The sequence below is a fragment of the Dipodomys ordii genome, unplaced genomic scaffold (assembly GCF_000151885.1).
Source record: "Dipodomys ordii isolate 6190 unplaced genomic scaffold, Dord_2.0 Scaffold23, whole genome shotgun sequence".
In the NCBI taxonomy this organism is placed as follows: domain Eukaryota; kingdom Metazoa; phylum Chordata; class Mammalia; order Rodentia; family Heteromyidae; genus Dipodomys; species Dipodomys ordii.
Window position 1 is genome coordinate 11,572,270 of NW_012267239.1, and position 14,631 is coordinate 11,586,900.

Genomic DNA, 14,631 nt, shown 5'->3' on the forward strand with positions numbered 1-14,631 from the left:
AAGGGGGCGAGCCCCCCGCGGGGGCCGCGGACCCCTCAGATCCCTCGGAGCCCGCCCTGCCCAGCGCCCACACCCGGTGCCCGGCCGCGACCCCTTCCTCCGCGCCCTCTGACCCCTGACCCTTACCCTCTCCCACGGGCCAAGCCCTAGCACCCTTCGGATTCTTACACGCGACGCCCCGGGAACCCGGACCGCACACCAGGGTCCGCAACGCGCAGCCCAGGCCGCCGGCGCCGCCGCCAAAACCCGGAGCTCTTGCAACTACCACAGCGGCCACCACTTCAGCCGCGGCCACCACGGCAGCTGCGCCAGCTCAGCCCCCGCCTGGCGTCCCCTCCACCCCACCGGCACCGCCCCATTTCCCCTTCGCTGCCGCCTATTGGGCACCTGGGCTGCCATGTCGAACTCTGATTGGTCAATCTTCCCGTCCTTCCCCAATCTCGCCCACTGCAGATGCAGGACTCGTTGCCCGCCTCCCTGGGAGGGGGCGGGACTAGGAAGCTCCACCCTTCCCCCCCTCCCTCCCAATTTCCCCGCCTCACTTGTTCAGCCTAACCCAGACAGAGCCCCGAGGCTTTTAATTGGTGAAACGTGAGCCAGACCGTGGTTCTGATTGGCCTGATCGCAGGAGGTGGTGCCACAAGGGCGGAACGAGAAAGTGAATGGTGGAACGGAAGGTCAGTCAAACACTGAGTCCCGCCTTCCGGACTTGGCGGGTAACTTAGCAACGCCGAGACCACAGAGATTAGTGTGGGTAGAGGAACTTGGGTGAGTAACCAGGTGGGAAGGGTTGAGGCTGAGGGAAAGGTGGGTGAGCACCAGTACCCCGACGCTGCCCCCACCCGGCTCAGGGCCCGCCAGCACCACAAGCCATCCTCCTTTGGCCCTGTCCTCTGCCTCTCCTACTGTGGCCACCTGCTGGGTCCCCTAACGGGCATGGTACCCCTCCTGTGGCAGCGCAGGTAAACGTAGAAGTGGGGGTGAAAGGGCGGTTTTACACCCCCCCTCCAGCCATCCATGCAAGGACTGTGGGATAGCATGCTATGGACTGCATCTTAAATTGAATATAAGATGTTTATCTCATATTATTAGTAGTAGTAATAGTAGTAATAATTGTGCTTGTCTTGGGACTTGAACTCAGGGCCTCGGTGCTGTCCCTGAGCTTTTTCACTCAAGGCTAGTGCTCTACCACTTGACCCACAGCTCCACTTCTGGTGGTTCATTGGAGATAAGAGTCTCACAGACTTTCCTGGGAGATAAGAGTCTCTCAGACTTTCGTGCTCAGGCTGGCTTTGAACTGGGATCCTCAGATCTCAGCCTTCTGAGTAGCTAGGATTATAGTCGTGAGCCACCAGCCATCATCATCATCATGATAATTTACATTAATAGCGTTTGAACTCAGGGTTGGTGTGCTATTTGAGCTACACACACACCTGTCTCTTCCCTCCCTCCTTCCCCCCCCCCCCACTCCACAGCCTTTTTTGCTTTAGTTTATTTCTCAGGTAGAAACCACTGGTGCCCAACATGAACATTCTCTTTATTTGTATATTTTATTTTTAGTGTTTGAACTCGTGCTTGCTAGAAAGGCACTCTAGCACTGAGCAACACCACTAGGCTTCCATTGATGATGATGTTATTCTGATTATTCTAAAGAGAGTCTCACTTCTTGCACAGGAACTGGCTGGACCCATCTCAGTTTTCCTATCCTAGTTGGAATCACAGGGCCTTACTCCAACACCAAACTTCTTCTATGGAGATAGAGTCTCATGGAATTTCCTTCCCTGGCTGGCCTAGAACTGGAATCCTACTCTACTCACTGACTGAATCCTCTTCCCTCTGGACCACCCAACCACAGAGTCGGTCTTACTCTCCTGTCATTCATTTTTTAGTGTATATTAATTGTTCCAAAAGGTTTCACCATGGTATTTCACACCGGCATGTATTCTGTTTTATTCACAAGACCCCTCCTTTCTTGCTTTCTTGCTTCCTTCCCCTCCCACACCTATTGATTAACAGCCAGATTTCTTACACCATATTTGTACATGAGTGCAATTAATTTTTTTTAACTCAGAGCCTTGCACCCTCCCTTAGATTTTTTTTGGGGGGTCCGGTTATGGGGCCTGAACTCTGGGCCTGGGCGCTGTCCCTCAGCTCTTCAGCTCAAGGCTAGAACTCTACCACTTGAGCCACAGCGCCATTTCCGGCTTTTTTCTTTTTGCTTATGTGGTGCTGAGGAATTGAATCCAGGGCCTCAGGCATGCAAGGCAAGCACTCTACCACTGAGCCACCTTCCCAGCCCCTCTCCCTTAGATTTTTGACTCAAGGCTGGCGCTCTGACACTCCATCCACAGCTCCACCTCCGGCTTTTTACTGGTTAATAGGAAATAAGAGTTTCATGGATTTTCTTATCCAGGCTGGCTTCCAACCATGATCCTCAGATCTCAGCCTCCTGAGTAGCGAGGATGACAGTGTCCAGCCACTCTGTTCTTAATTCCCTCTCACTTCCCCACATATCTGGGCACTGGGGTTCTTCTCTTTTTTTCTCTCTCTTCAAGGAGAAAAAATTATATTTCATTTAGCTCATCTTTTTTTTTCTTCAAAATGTTCTGAGAGCAAAAGTAATAAAATATCCAACAGACCTATTTGAATGAAGCTGAGGTGTAATTTGCATGATAAAGATATATTTCCATTTATAAAGTTCATCAGCAGAATTAATGACAAATAAGGGAAGATCCAATTAAACTTCGCCATCTATTAACAATCTTGCCTCGCTCTCGGGGGCAGGAGTTTTAAAAGGAGAGGCTGAAGTTGGAAATGAATTAAATATTAAGGTTGGCAGCATTCAAAAGGACACGAGACAATCAAGAATTCAAGGAAAAGACAGTGTGATTTTGGTCAGCATGGTCAAATGCATTCTCCACCCCCCAATCTTAGTCACCTTCTTTCCCCCCTTCCCACCCCCCTCCCCCCCACCCCCACCCCCACACTTTTACATCTTCAGGCAAATGAGCTGTCAGGAACCAATAGTTGTCATTATAATCAAAGAAAACAAGTTTGCCCTTTAAAGCAAAAAGAGGTAATTTGGCTGAAAGCAAATTGGAAGCATTTTTTTTTTTTACATTGTTGCATTTCCAGCCTCGATCTGGGAAAGATTCCGGGGGTTTTGATTTATGCCTGAGAGCTTTGAGGGGACAACGGGGAGAGGCTCATCCATTAAATACTTTGTTCACGTTCTTTCCCACAGCCTGGGGGGCAAAGATCCTTCATCCTGTGAGAGGCTGGGGAAGCTCTGTGGCTGTCCAGCAAACTTTATTGTCAGGAAAAGCCTCCAAGGGACTCGGCCATCGATTGGGGAAGCAGGAATTGGGAGGGGTTGAAAGCAGCATCAAATAATGCCCTTCTTGGCCTCCTTCCCCAGATCCCCTCAGCCTCAGGAGGCTGATTTGGGGTCCTCTGGCCTAGTTAAGGACCTGCCTTAGCATCTGGTCTGGCCTGCTTGTCTTCCTTGTTCTTAGTCACACTGGGTATTTATCTGATTCCCTCTCCCTTTCACCATTTATTCCTGGGGATTTCAACGATTATTTCCTGAAGGCCCCTCTGCTGGTGTGTTGTGAGTTGCCTGTGGTGGTTACACAGTTCTATTGCAAGCAACAGAACCTGACTGGCTGAGCCAGTCCCAGAGACTCTTATCTCCCATTGACCAGCAACCTGCTGTAAGTTGAGTTGTAGCTCAAAGTGGTAGAGCATCAGCCTTGAGCCGGAAAAAGCTAAGGCACAGTGAGGGCTCTGGCCCTGAGTTCAAGCCCTAAAACAGGCACAATTTGTTTTAAAGGCTTCTACACGTAGTTTGATGTGGTAGGAGTGCAGAGATATAAATTATTGGGCTTTCCAGAAAATCCTTAAACAAGTTGTTGTTGTTTTTAATTTGGTAGATTTATAGAAGTATCTGCAGACAGCAGAGTCCCTATATTCCCTTCCTTCAGCTCCCCCTAATGTTAGCTTCGTGTATAAACATGCTAAGAACTCCAGGAGCCAGGCTCGCCCTTGTCATAATCCTAGCTACTCAAGAGGCTGAGACCTGAGGGTAGAGGTTTGAAGCCAGCCCAGATAGGAAGCCTGTGAGACTCATATCACCAACAAAAGCTGGAAGTGGAGAGGTGGCTCAAGTGATAGAGTGCTAGCTTTGAGCACAAAAACTCAGGGACAGTACCCAGACCCTAAGTTAAAGCCAGAACACACGCGAATGTGTACACACATACACAAAATGACAGCATGCTGTTCTAGTGTCTGGCTCTTTGCTCTATTATTTGCTGTGTTGGATATCTGCTCCCTGCTGGTGCCTGGCCCAGGGTCACTGTCCGGCAGCTTCCTGGTAGGCTGGCCAGCAGGAGGCATGGGTGGTGGGAAGAGAGGAAGAAGAAGTCCCTGTTTTCCCAGCTTCTATTGGGGCAGCTCTTCTCTGGGAGCTAATGGCTGGGGTTTGAGCTCCACCTTGACCTGAGGCCTGAGCTCACCACTTCCTCCTGGCCAGTAGTTTTCTGCTAGACAGGGCTTCGCCTTCTCACAGTTACCTCTCCTCCACCTTCCATTTTTCTTTTCTTTTTGTCCATCCTGGGGCTTGACCTCAGGGCCTGGACACTGTCCCTCAGCTCTTTCTCTCAAGGCGAGTGCTCTCCCCCTTGAGCCACAGCTCCACCTGCGGTTCCTTGGTGGTTCATGGGAGTTAAGAGTCTCACAGACTTTCCTGCCCGGACTGGCACGTTGAACTGCCATCCTCCTCCTGAGTGGCTAGGATGACAGGCGTGAGCCACCGATGCCTGGTTCTCCGCCACTTTTCTATCACTTTTCAGGATGTGACGTGACCCCTGCCTGGCACAAGCAACTGAGACCCTCTTTCTCCCCTCCTCACACACCCCCATCCTGCCGGCTTGGGACCCCAGGTGCTGCCACCGAGCTGAAGCCCGCCTTTGCTGAGAGGTCCTCCCCTACGGCATGGCCACCATGGCCACCCTAGCCACAGCAGATGCCGCCACGTCTCTTAAAGTGCCACTGCTTCCTTTGCAGGGCTGCCAGAGACCCTAAGAGCCCGAGACCCAGCCAGTCAGCCACCACCTTGGGAAGCAGGCTGCCGGTGGGATGGCCCTGGGCGTATTCGGCGTGACCCCACTCTACGAAGGCTGGGACATCAGCAGAATTCGGCTGAAGACAGAGGAGCCTCTGAAGCCGGCTCACCCACTGGGGCCTCTGGTCCCACCCAAGACCAAGCTCACCACCATCGAGACTAAGCGCATCATGTCGGTGCTCGACGAGACCATCTACAAGGTGGAGCTGATCAGCTTGCTGTCCTACATGGAGGAGCATCCCAAGGCCCTGGAGGGGGTGCTGCCGCCGGAGATCATGAGTGTTGTGAAAGATCACCTGGACTTCTGCCAGGCCCTCCTGCAAATGGCCAGCTTCCTGCAGGAGAAAGAGAGGCAGCTGGAGGAAGAGAATGGCCAGCAGGAAAGGTGGTACCACGACTCCCACACCATGGACATATACAAGGCCGGTATCCCGATGATCATACAGCAGGTCCAGGAGTCCACGAGAAACGTCCTGAGATGCCTGCTCAGCAACCCCTCGTCGGCCAAGCTCCTGCAGGAGCGGGCACCGGGCCGCAGCGCAGAGGCCCAGTGCTTCCTGCAGAGCCTGGTGGAGATGCGGGGCTTCCTCTTCGAGAAGCTTCTCACCAGCCCCATGGAGGTGAAGGAGAGGGCCCAGTTCCTGTACGACATCACCCGGAGGAACAACCGGAACCAAGAGCTCATCAATGCTCTGGAAAATGAACTGGCTGAGAGAATGAAGAACCGAGACATGGAGGTACTGCTCTCTAGCGCTGCTCACACTCAGGAAGGAGCCACACCAAGCCTGTTTTGAACACTTAACATTGGAGGCAGGTTTTGAAAGGCCTATAGGCTGCTAGCCTCACGGAGATTGCAGTATAGAAGCTAAGTGTTAAAAAAAAAAAACTCAGTTGGCTGGGCGAGGTAGATCACTCCTGTAAGCTAGGCTACATGGGAGGCAGAGGTAGGAAGATCTAGGCCCAAGGGATTCCTGGGAAAAAGTGAGAGACTATCTAAAAAGTAAACTAAAGCAAAAAGGGCCAAACCTGTACCTGCCTAGCAGACGTGAGACCCAGCATTCAAAGCCCAGAATCACCATAAACAAGGGAAATGACAGTACAACCTCTAATCTGGACTGGGCACTGTGGCTCAGGCCTGTAATCCTAGCTACTCGGAAAGCTGAGATCTGAGGATCATGATTTGAAGCCAGCCTAGGCAGGAAAGTCTAAGGAACGCTTATCTCCAATCAACCACTAAAAAGCCACAGTAGAGCACTAGCCTTGAATGTAAAAGCCAAGCAAGAGTGGAAGACCCTGAGTTCAAGCCCTAGTCCTGGCACACACTCACACACACACTCACATACACACACACACATGCATGCACACACACACACACACACACACACACGCACGCCCTTCCCTAACCTGGTCATAGCCAGGTTTTGGACACATCCTGTGTGTTATACTTTTTAACCTTTTTCTCTGATGTAACAGACACCAGAAATAAACTGGCTTAGCCAGAGTGGATGTGGGTTCCTCTGTCACAGAAAGGCTGGGCTTGCCATGATCTCAGGACCTGGGCGCTGTCCCTGAGCTTTTTGCGCTCAAGGTTAGCGCTCTACCACTTTGAGCCACAGCTCCACATGTGGTTTTCTGGGGGTTCATTGGAGATGACAGTCTCACAGACTTTCCTGCCCGGGCTGGCTTGGAACCACGATCCTCAGATCTCAGCCTCCCGAGTAGCTGGGAAGGCTGGCGTCAGCCCCAGTGCCCTGCAGGCAGGTGCGTGTTAATGGAGTCTTCGTCCCTCTGGCCCAGGTGGAAAAGGAGAACTTCGTGATCCAGGAACTGAAGAACCACCTCCACCAGGTGCTCAGGTTCTCGGAGAACACGCTGCTCCGCACGAAGCAGGAAGCGGAGAAGCAGCAGAAGATAGATTTCCGGGCAGGGCAGGCCAGACTGGCCAAGGTCCAGCAGGAGGTGCTGCTGCTGCGATCCCAGTTCCACAACTTGACCATGGAGAACTGGGAGGCGGAGCAGGCGCTGAGGAAGGTGGCGTGGGGAGCAGGGAGCCCCTGGGAGGCGGGAGGGACAGCACCCAGGCCCAAGAACGGGGCAGCGGACCACCGGACCGTGGGGCCAGGACGCCCCCAGCCGTGCAGCATGCCCCATCTGGGCTACAAACAATGATCACATGACGGGGACAGGAATGGAGTGACACTCCAGATGGAAAGCTGCGACAAACGGAGCTCAGTGAACTGCCACTGCCACTGGCCACGCCGTCCTAGCCACAGTGGCTCAACTTCTGTTCCGCAAATGCCACGAGTCCACTCCTACCCCAGGACCTTTGTACCTGCTGGTCTCTCTGCCTAGAATGTTCTGGAGCCAAAGCACAGGCTTTGCCCACCTACAGCTCTGTGATGTTGGGGAAACATGGCAGCCTGCCATGGTGGTCTCACCTTGCAAAGTGGGAACTGCGAAGCTCCGTGGGGGGCAGGGATCAACAGACCCGCCCCCATGCATAGCACCTCTCTAACGACTGCTTTTTTGTTGTTGTTTTGGATTTTTTAGAAAAAATACAAAGTAGAGACGGAAATTGAGAACTGGATCCAGAAATACGATTCTGAGATGGGTGAGAAGCAGGTATCGAATCTTGTTTCTTTTTGGTACTTTCCCCAGGGTCCTGGAGAACTGGCAGGAAGATCTAAGATCCCCCCAGACCCCTGGGCACCCCCCCCCCCAGCTGCAGGGATGAGCCTGGAGCAGGGTGGGGCCTCTGGGAGAAGGGCTGCTCTCATCTCCACCTGGTGTCCTATCTGCACGGCTGGGAGGCAGGAGGGGGAGCAGGCCCCCTCCTTGAGAGCCTTGGCCAGCGTTACCCAACCCCTGGCACAGGTGCCAAAGACAGGTCCAGCCTGTCCAGCCTGGGACCCTCACTCCAGGGATCTGAGCCCCGGAGCTGGCCTCTGAGCCCGGGGGACTCTAGGCCATAACACCTGTCTGGAAACTGTGTGTACCCAGAATAGGGTCTGTGGGGAGCGCTCAGGGGGTGGGAGCCCCCCAGGGTCCCCACCCACCTCAGAGACAACCCCCGTGGCCCTGGTCCCAACCTGGGGAGCATGGGGGTCAGACGTGCTGCCCAGAGAAGGGCAGGTCACCCCTCACGCTGGCTGGCGCTGGGGTGGGGTGGGGGGCCGTGTGGTACTCTTATTTCTCAAGTCTCATCGAAGTTTGTGAGGCTGGTGTGCAGGGGGTCCTGGGGTTCATCCCCAGCACCTCCAAACAACCCCTGAATGCAGGCCAGTGAGGTCCTGGGCGCAGGGATCTTGTCCTCCCAGCTCTGTGCAAATGCTTGGGGGATAGTGGTGGAGGGAGGGGGAGGCAGCGAGGGAAGGAGGCATGAGTTACAGTGGGAGAAACTGTAGTTAGACCAAAGGAAGCACTCTGGAATCAGTCACCCGAAAGATCTGCCTGCTCCCATGTCAGTCGCCGTCTCGTGGCCCTACTGTGTGCCAGTCGGGCTTGTGCTGGATTTCTGTGACTGTCACAAAACCTGAGGCAAACACCTGGAAAGGAAGGGAACATTGATTTATTTGGTCTTAAGGATTTGGAGGGTTCTAGTCACAGTCTCCTGTTCTCCCGGCTCTGATCTCTCAGGAGGCCAGGCTGTGCACGCATGCTAGAGCAAAGCTGTTCACCCGATGGCAGCCAGAGAGCAGAGAGGGAGTGGCAGGGACAGAGGACAAGATGTGTCCCTCACAGCCATGGCTCCCTGGGGGCCTCCTTCCTCCAGTCAGTCCCCTCAACAGTCTACCCTTGATCCCAGTTGGGGCTCTGGAGGTCCAGTCTCCTCTCAACCATGACACCAACTGGTAGCCAGCCAAGCCTATGGTGGGGGGGGGAAGGGATGACACACACATTTCACACGCAGCCTGTAGAAAACAAGGTCATCTGGTTATCTGATCCCAGATGCACTAGACTGGCATTCCTCCCTTGTTCCTGACACTCACTGGGCTGGGTCCTAAAGCAAGAACGGGGCCATCCCTTAACCTGGGGGCCATGGTGGCCCCGTCCCGCCCTTCCTCCCCGCAGGAGGAGATCGAGGAGCTGGACAGCATCCACAAGGAGGAGAAGCAGCAGCTGGCCGAGCTGCAGCAGAGGCACAAGGTGCTGGTGGAGGAGTTCTCCCAGATCCGGGCAGAGCGGGAGATCACCTCCAAGAAGAGGATGGAGGCGGAGCGGGAGATGGTGCGGATGGTGAAGGCCGCCACGGTCATCCAGGCCGTGTGGAAGGGCTACCTGGTCCGCTCCATGCTCATGTCCAAGAAGAAGCGGGGCAAGGGCAAAGGCGGTGTGGGCAAAGGCAGTGCGGGCAAAGGCGGTGCGGGCAAAGGCGGTGGCAAGGGCAAGGGCAAGGGCAAAGGCAAGAAATGAGCCCCGCTCCCAGCGGCCAGGCTCCCCAGAGCTCCGCGCCGGCCAGACACAGCCGGTTTTGTCAGCGTTTGGAATCTGAAGCACGTTTGAAGTCATTTCTGTACCCCGACAAATAAACTTCTCTACAGGGCTGTCTGTGCGCCTGCCTCCCGTGCGGCATGCGAAGGGCGCGAATCCATGGCTGGATTTCAGTAGGAAGGAGACCCCTGTCACAGTGCCTCCATTCCGGCCAGGCCCAGCCAGACATGGCCGCCCAGCATAGTGGGTGTGTGCTCAGCGGGCCCTGGCCACAGCCTCCCCAGCCCCCACCCTGCCCGGCTCCCCCCCACCCAGCACAACTGAGAGCTCGCAGGCCGGCAGCTGGAGGTGGTGCCCAGGTGGCTGAACTGTTTCTTCATCATTAACGCTATCGTTTACCAAACAGAGCTATCACTTAGAGACAAACCTGGCTGCCTTTTTTGGAAAGATCTCATCACCCAGATATCCTAGGCCTGTGTCTTTTTCTGTGTGTGTGTGTGTACATGGGTCAATATTGGGGCTTGACCCCAGGGTCTTATACGCTTGCTTGGCTTTTTCACTCATAGTCGGTGCTCTACTCCTTGAGCCACAACTCTACTTCTGACTTTTTGGTGGTTACTTGGAGTTAAGAATCTCACAGACTTCCCTTCCCTTCGCTGACATCAAACTTTGACCTTCAGATCTCAGCCTCCTGAGTTGCTGGGATTACAGGTGTGCGCCACCCATGCCTGGCTGATGTGGCTTTTCTAATGAGCTCCCTGGTTTGCTTTGAGGAGAGTCAACACCCCCAGCCCTCCTCCCCTGTACACACACACACACACACACACACACACACAAGGTAGGATGCTGGGATTCGGATTCTGAGTCTACTTGTCTGAACGCATGCTGTAATTTCTTTTTCATAGCCTGGATCCATGCGTAACCTGGGCCCCTTTGACCCACCCAGGGTCTTGTGGCAGCTCAGAGCAGAACCGTGCACCCAGCACCCAGGTCCCCACCAAGCACTCACACACCTGTCACTCACTGGCTGCCCTCCCTCCCCCCACCAAGTCCTGGCCACTCTGTAAGGCGGGAAGTGTAGATTCACAGAGCTGAACAGGCCCGGGCTCAGGAAGGCCAGCACGCCGACGGGCTAGCGGCCCTCGCTGTTCAGTGACCCCAGCACTGCTTGAGGCCCATCTCCACAGTCCCGTGACCCTCTCTCCAGCCACTGTCCTACGCAGCCTCATTAAATCACCTCAAGGGAGGAAAAAAACAGTAACACTCAAGGTTTTAATGAGCTACTAGTATGGTTTTGGGTTTTGGCCAGTCCTGGGGCTTGAACTCAGGGCCTGGGCACCATCCCTGAGCTGCTTTTGCTCAAGGCTAGCTCTCTACCACTTGAGCCACAGTGCCACTTCCAGACTTTTCTGTGTATGTGGTACTGAGGAATGGAATCCAGGGCTTCATGCATGCTAGGCGAGCACTCTTACCACTGAGCCACACTCTCAGCCCTACGGGTACATTTAATATCCAGAAATAAATACATGAAGTTACAATGAACAACACCTGCGCCTCTTTACCCGGAGGCCCTTCTGCCTTCTGGGCCCTCAGAGCCTAGGATAACTCCTCAGGCCCCCAGACTCCAGGAAAGGAAGTCCTGATGAGGCTGGCTTGGAGGGTGGGAGGGGCCAAAGGCAAACCTTTGGCACTGACTGGTTGGATGGGGTGGGGCCCAAGACAAACTTGGCACTGTTAGTGAACGGGGCCAGACAGAAACCTCAGATCCAAATCCCCCTTCCCACAGGGGTCCCCGGGAGATACTAGTCTCCCAGAGGAGCCCAGCTAAGCTCTGTGATAAGACCTACTTCACCTCCAAGGGGGCTTTGGTTTCGGGGTAGCCGCCCGTGGCTGGGGGGCAGCTGGCACTGAGATACTGGCAGAGCGAGTCCGGGGGGAGAGCGGGGGGTGCCGGCAGGCCACCCCTGCGGTAGAAGGCCTGGGGTCCAGAGGCCCATTGGTCTGGAGGGTGCTGGGGCGGTTGAGGTGGGTGACAGAAAACCCATCCAGGGACGACTTCTGGGAGTCAGCGGCCATCCCCAGCTCCGTCTTGGAGGTGCTGGCCGGGTGAACGGCTCTCAGTGGGGTGTTCCTGGGGCGGGGTGAATGGCCGCTCCTGGGCGTAGCTGGTGGCGTCCAGAAGAGGGCGTGGAGCTTGGCGGGGTCCCCTTTGGCCATCCGGGAGGCCTCACAGCGCACCCCCCCAGGCGGGGGGCCGAACAACGACTCATCACAGAAGGTCGGGGTGTGGCGGATGAGCCTGGCAGGGGAAGAGCACCACGGTGACTGGGGCGAAGGACCCCTAAAGCCCTCAAGAGCCACAGCCCCCGAGAGTTTTGCTGCCTAACTTCTCTCTAGCAGCGAGCACCCAGGGGAGAATTCCAGGGGCGCACAGGGGCAGCCGTCACCCCTCCCCCTCCCCCTCTCTCCTCCTCCCTCCTCCTCTGTGGACAGCAGACAGGTCAGTCAGCACTGGCAATCACATTCTCAGCCTGTCCAGTCAGGCAGTCACTCGACACCTGACACCAGAACTGGGTCCTATTTTTTATGCCATGGATTGAATGTACCCCCCCCCCCCATGCAGACATTCTGACACCATCTGACCATACTTGGACCCAAGGCCTTCAAGGAAGTAAATTAAACTAAGTCATAAGAAGGGGGCTCTAATCTAATAGGACTGGTACGCTTAGGAAGAGACGCTGAAATGGAGGAACAGAGGGTAAACAAATGCAACAGTAGTACTCACTAGACATTCTGTTGGCAATGAACTGTACAATTTGTGGATGGGGACAGGAAGGAAAAACTGGGGGAAAGGGAGGGAAGGGGTAACATGGTCCAAAAAAGAAATGTACTCTTTACCTGGTTTATATAACTGTAACCCCTTTTATATTACCTTTGTAATAACAATTAAAAAAAAAATTCCAAAAAGAAGAGACACCAAGCCGAGCACGGTGGTGCACACCTGTAATCCCAGCACAAAGAATGACCCAGGGCGGGTGGCTGGTGGCTCATGCCTGTCATCCTAGCTACTCGGGAGGCTGAGAGCTGAGGATCGCAGGCAAGAGAGAGATTCTTTTCTCCAATGAACCACCAGAAAACCGGATGTGGCACTGTGGTTCAAGTGGTGGAGCGCTAGCCTTGAGCTGAACAACTGAGGGACAGCGCCCAGGCCCAGAGCTCAAGCCCCACAAGCAACACCACCACCACTAACAACCACAACAAAGACTGACACAGAAGCACCACAGATCCTCATCTATAACGTCTGCAGTTCACAACCTCACAACCACCAACACCCCGTGGTACTGGGAATTAAACCCAAGGCCTCATGCCCATCAACCATGCCTACTCATGGGCCACATCACCCAACCTTTTTTATATTGAGAGGGGTCTAATTCAGTTAACTTTATGGGGGGGGAGTGTGTCTTGAACTCATTAGATTCTTCCTCCACAATCTCTGAGTAGCTGGGGTTACAGGCGTAAATCACCACACCCAGCTACCACCAACATTTACTGAAACCTTCTTAAGTATCGGGTTACTGTGCCAAACACTACATTTAATCTCTCCACAATGCTGCCTGGGTTAAGGGGGTCATTGGCCTTGTTTTCTACAGAGCAGCTGCAGCTCAGAGAGGTCAAGGTGTTTGCCCAAGGTCACACAGCAGGCAAAGAACAGGCTGTAACAGGAAACCAGTGGCTACAGAGAACAGAGTGCCGGTCCCCCGCTGTTACCTGTATTTGTTCTTCTTCCTTGGTGTGAGTGTTGGGGTGCTGCCCCTGCAGGGGGTGGCCTCACTGCACCCCGGGGCTGCGGACGCCTGTGAGACTCCTGTGCTACTTCCTCTGCTTCTGTTCTTCTTCTGCACCCAGGGTGGATCAAAGTCTGGCGGGGCAGGCCGGGTGCCTGCAGGGCTGCCAAACAACGTCTCATCCACATAGGACTCTCTGGCTTTCGCCCGGTAGCCTGGGCATCGGTGCTGAAGGTGGAGGGTCTGCATGCCAGCGCCACGAGCGTCTTCACAATGCCAGGGGTCCCCGGTGCCAGCAGGTGCACTCTGCCTTCCAGGTCCCATCTCCAGGGCTCCCTGCGACAGGGGTCAGGTTGGCACTGCTCAGACCACAGCAGTGCTAGGGTGAAGGAATCTACGTCTTCTCAAAGGGGAGCTGGCCCTGCAGACTCCTGGGAATGTTTGAGCACCTTGGAGCTGTCATAATGTGAAAAGGGGTGCCCCTAAATATACAGTGAATAAACAAACACAAACTTCTAGCAGCCAGCCTGTACTTATACATAAGTATGTTGGTGCCAGGCCTTGGGGCTTGAACGAGGGGTTTGGGCTCTGTCCCGTCAGCTTTGCGCTCAAGGCTGGTGCTCTACCACTTGAGCCACACAGCTCCCCTTCTCACGGACTTCATTGCCCGCGGGTAGCTTCCAACTGCGATGCTCAGATCTCAGCCTCCTGAGAAGCTAGGATTACAGGCCGGAGGCACACACACGCCCCCCCCCCTCCACAAATATCCTTCTGAACACCAACCAGAAATCAAACTAATTATGGTGGGAGGAGAGGCAGCCAGTCTCTCTTCCTCCCCACCCTACCCCAACCCTACGTCTACACACAGGGGGGGGGGGAATCCCACGTGTACCTCAGGGCGAGAGCTTTAGCAGCATCGTCTCATTGGATCCTCTCAGCAGCCCGGGACGGAGCTGGGAGTCCCTGCGTCCTGCAGATCACCGATCCGACGCTTCCAAGGGCAGGATCGCAGGTCGGGCCTCTCAGAGGGCATGGCGGGGAGGGGGAGAGCGCGCCCCGCTGCCCGCACCCAAGTCAGCGCGGGGTCCCCGCGTGCTCGGGCTGCTTTCCTACCTGCGCATCCTGGCTTGGGGGGCGTCGGATGCAACCTCGGGGCGCCCCCTCGGATCTCCCGGCGGGGCCCAGCTGGGGGTGCAGCCGAGGTCCTAATCCGCGGCCCCGAAAGCCCGGGAGGAGATCGGGCGGCCCCGGCCACGCTCGCGGCACCCCCCCGCAGGCGGGCGGCGCAGCCCG

General features: G+C 55.1%; 3 protein-coding genes across 8 annotated transcripts in view; 1 reads left to right on the top strand and 2 right to left on the bottom strand.

Moving 5' to 3' along the window:
- Nucleotides 1–337, bottom strand: part of Tpcn1 (two pore segment channel 1) — a 44,126-nt gene extending 43,789 nt beyond the window's left edge. For 2 of the 4 annotated variants that reach the window (XM_013014399.1, XM_013014398.1), the window contains exon 1: nucleotides 127–293. The gene's annotated coding sequence lies outside the window, so the exon portion shown is untranslated. Of the gene's footprint in view, nucleotides 1–126 lie in introns of all 4 variants that reach the window. The other 2 variants (XM_013014396.1, XM_013014400.1) reach the window with 2 other exon arrangements.
- Nucleotides 338–5,070: 4,733 nt separating this feature from the next.
- Iqcd (IQ motif containing D) lies at nucleotides 5,071–9,758 on the top strand. 2 transcript variants are annotated; one of them, XM_013014355.1, is made up of 4 exons: nucleotides 5,071–5,859; nucleotides 6,920–7,153; nucleotides 7,673–7,744; nucleotides 9,194–9,758. In XM_013014355.1, exons 1-4 carry the CDS (start codon nucleotides 5,137–5,139, stop codon nucleotides 9,533–9,535), a joined length of 1,371 nt encoding a protein of 456 aa, XP_012869809.1. In that variant the 5' UTR covers nucleotides 5,071–5,136; the 3' UTR covers nucleotides 9,536–9,758. The 2 variants fall into 2 exon arrangements, with proteins under 2 accessions (XP_012869809.1, XP_012869810.1); XM_013014356.1 differs by lacking the exons at nucleotides 6,920–7,153; nucleotides 7,673–7,744.
- Nucleotides 9,759–11,038: 1,280 nt separating this feature from the next.
- On the bottom strand, nucleotides 11,039–14,605 carry Rita1 (RBPJ interacting and tubulin associated 1). Of its 2 annotated transcripts, none has more exons than XM_013014529.1 (3): nucleotides 14,231–14,605; nucleotides 13,322–13,674; nucleotides 11,039–11,852 (listed from the first exon to the last, which is right to left on the bottom strand). In XM_013014529.1, exons 2-3 carry the CDS (start codon nucleotides 13,660–13,662, stop codon nucleotides 11,402–11,404), a joined length of 792 nt encoding a protein of 263 aa, XP_012869983.1. In that variant the 5' UTR covers nucleotides 13,663–13,674; nucleotides 14,231–14,605; the 3' UTR covers nucleotides 11,039–11,401. The 2 variants fall into 2 exon arrangements, with proteins under 2 accessions (XP_012869983.1, XP_012869984.1); XM_013014530.1 differs by having other exon boundaries at nucleotides 13,322–13,794.
- Nucleotides 14,606–14,631: the final 26 nt, after the last annotated feature.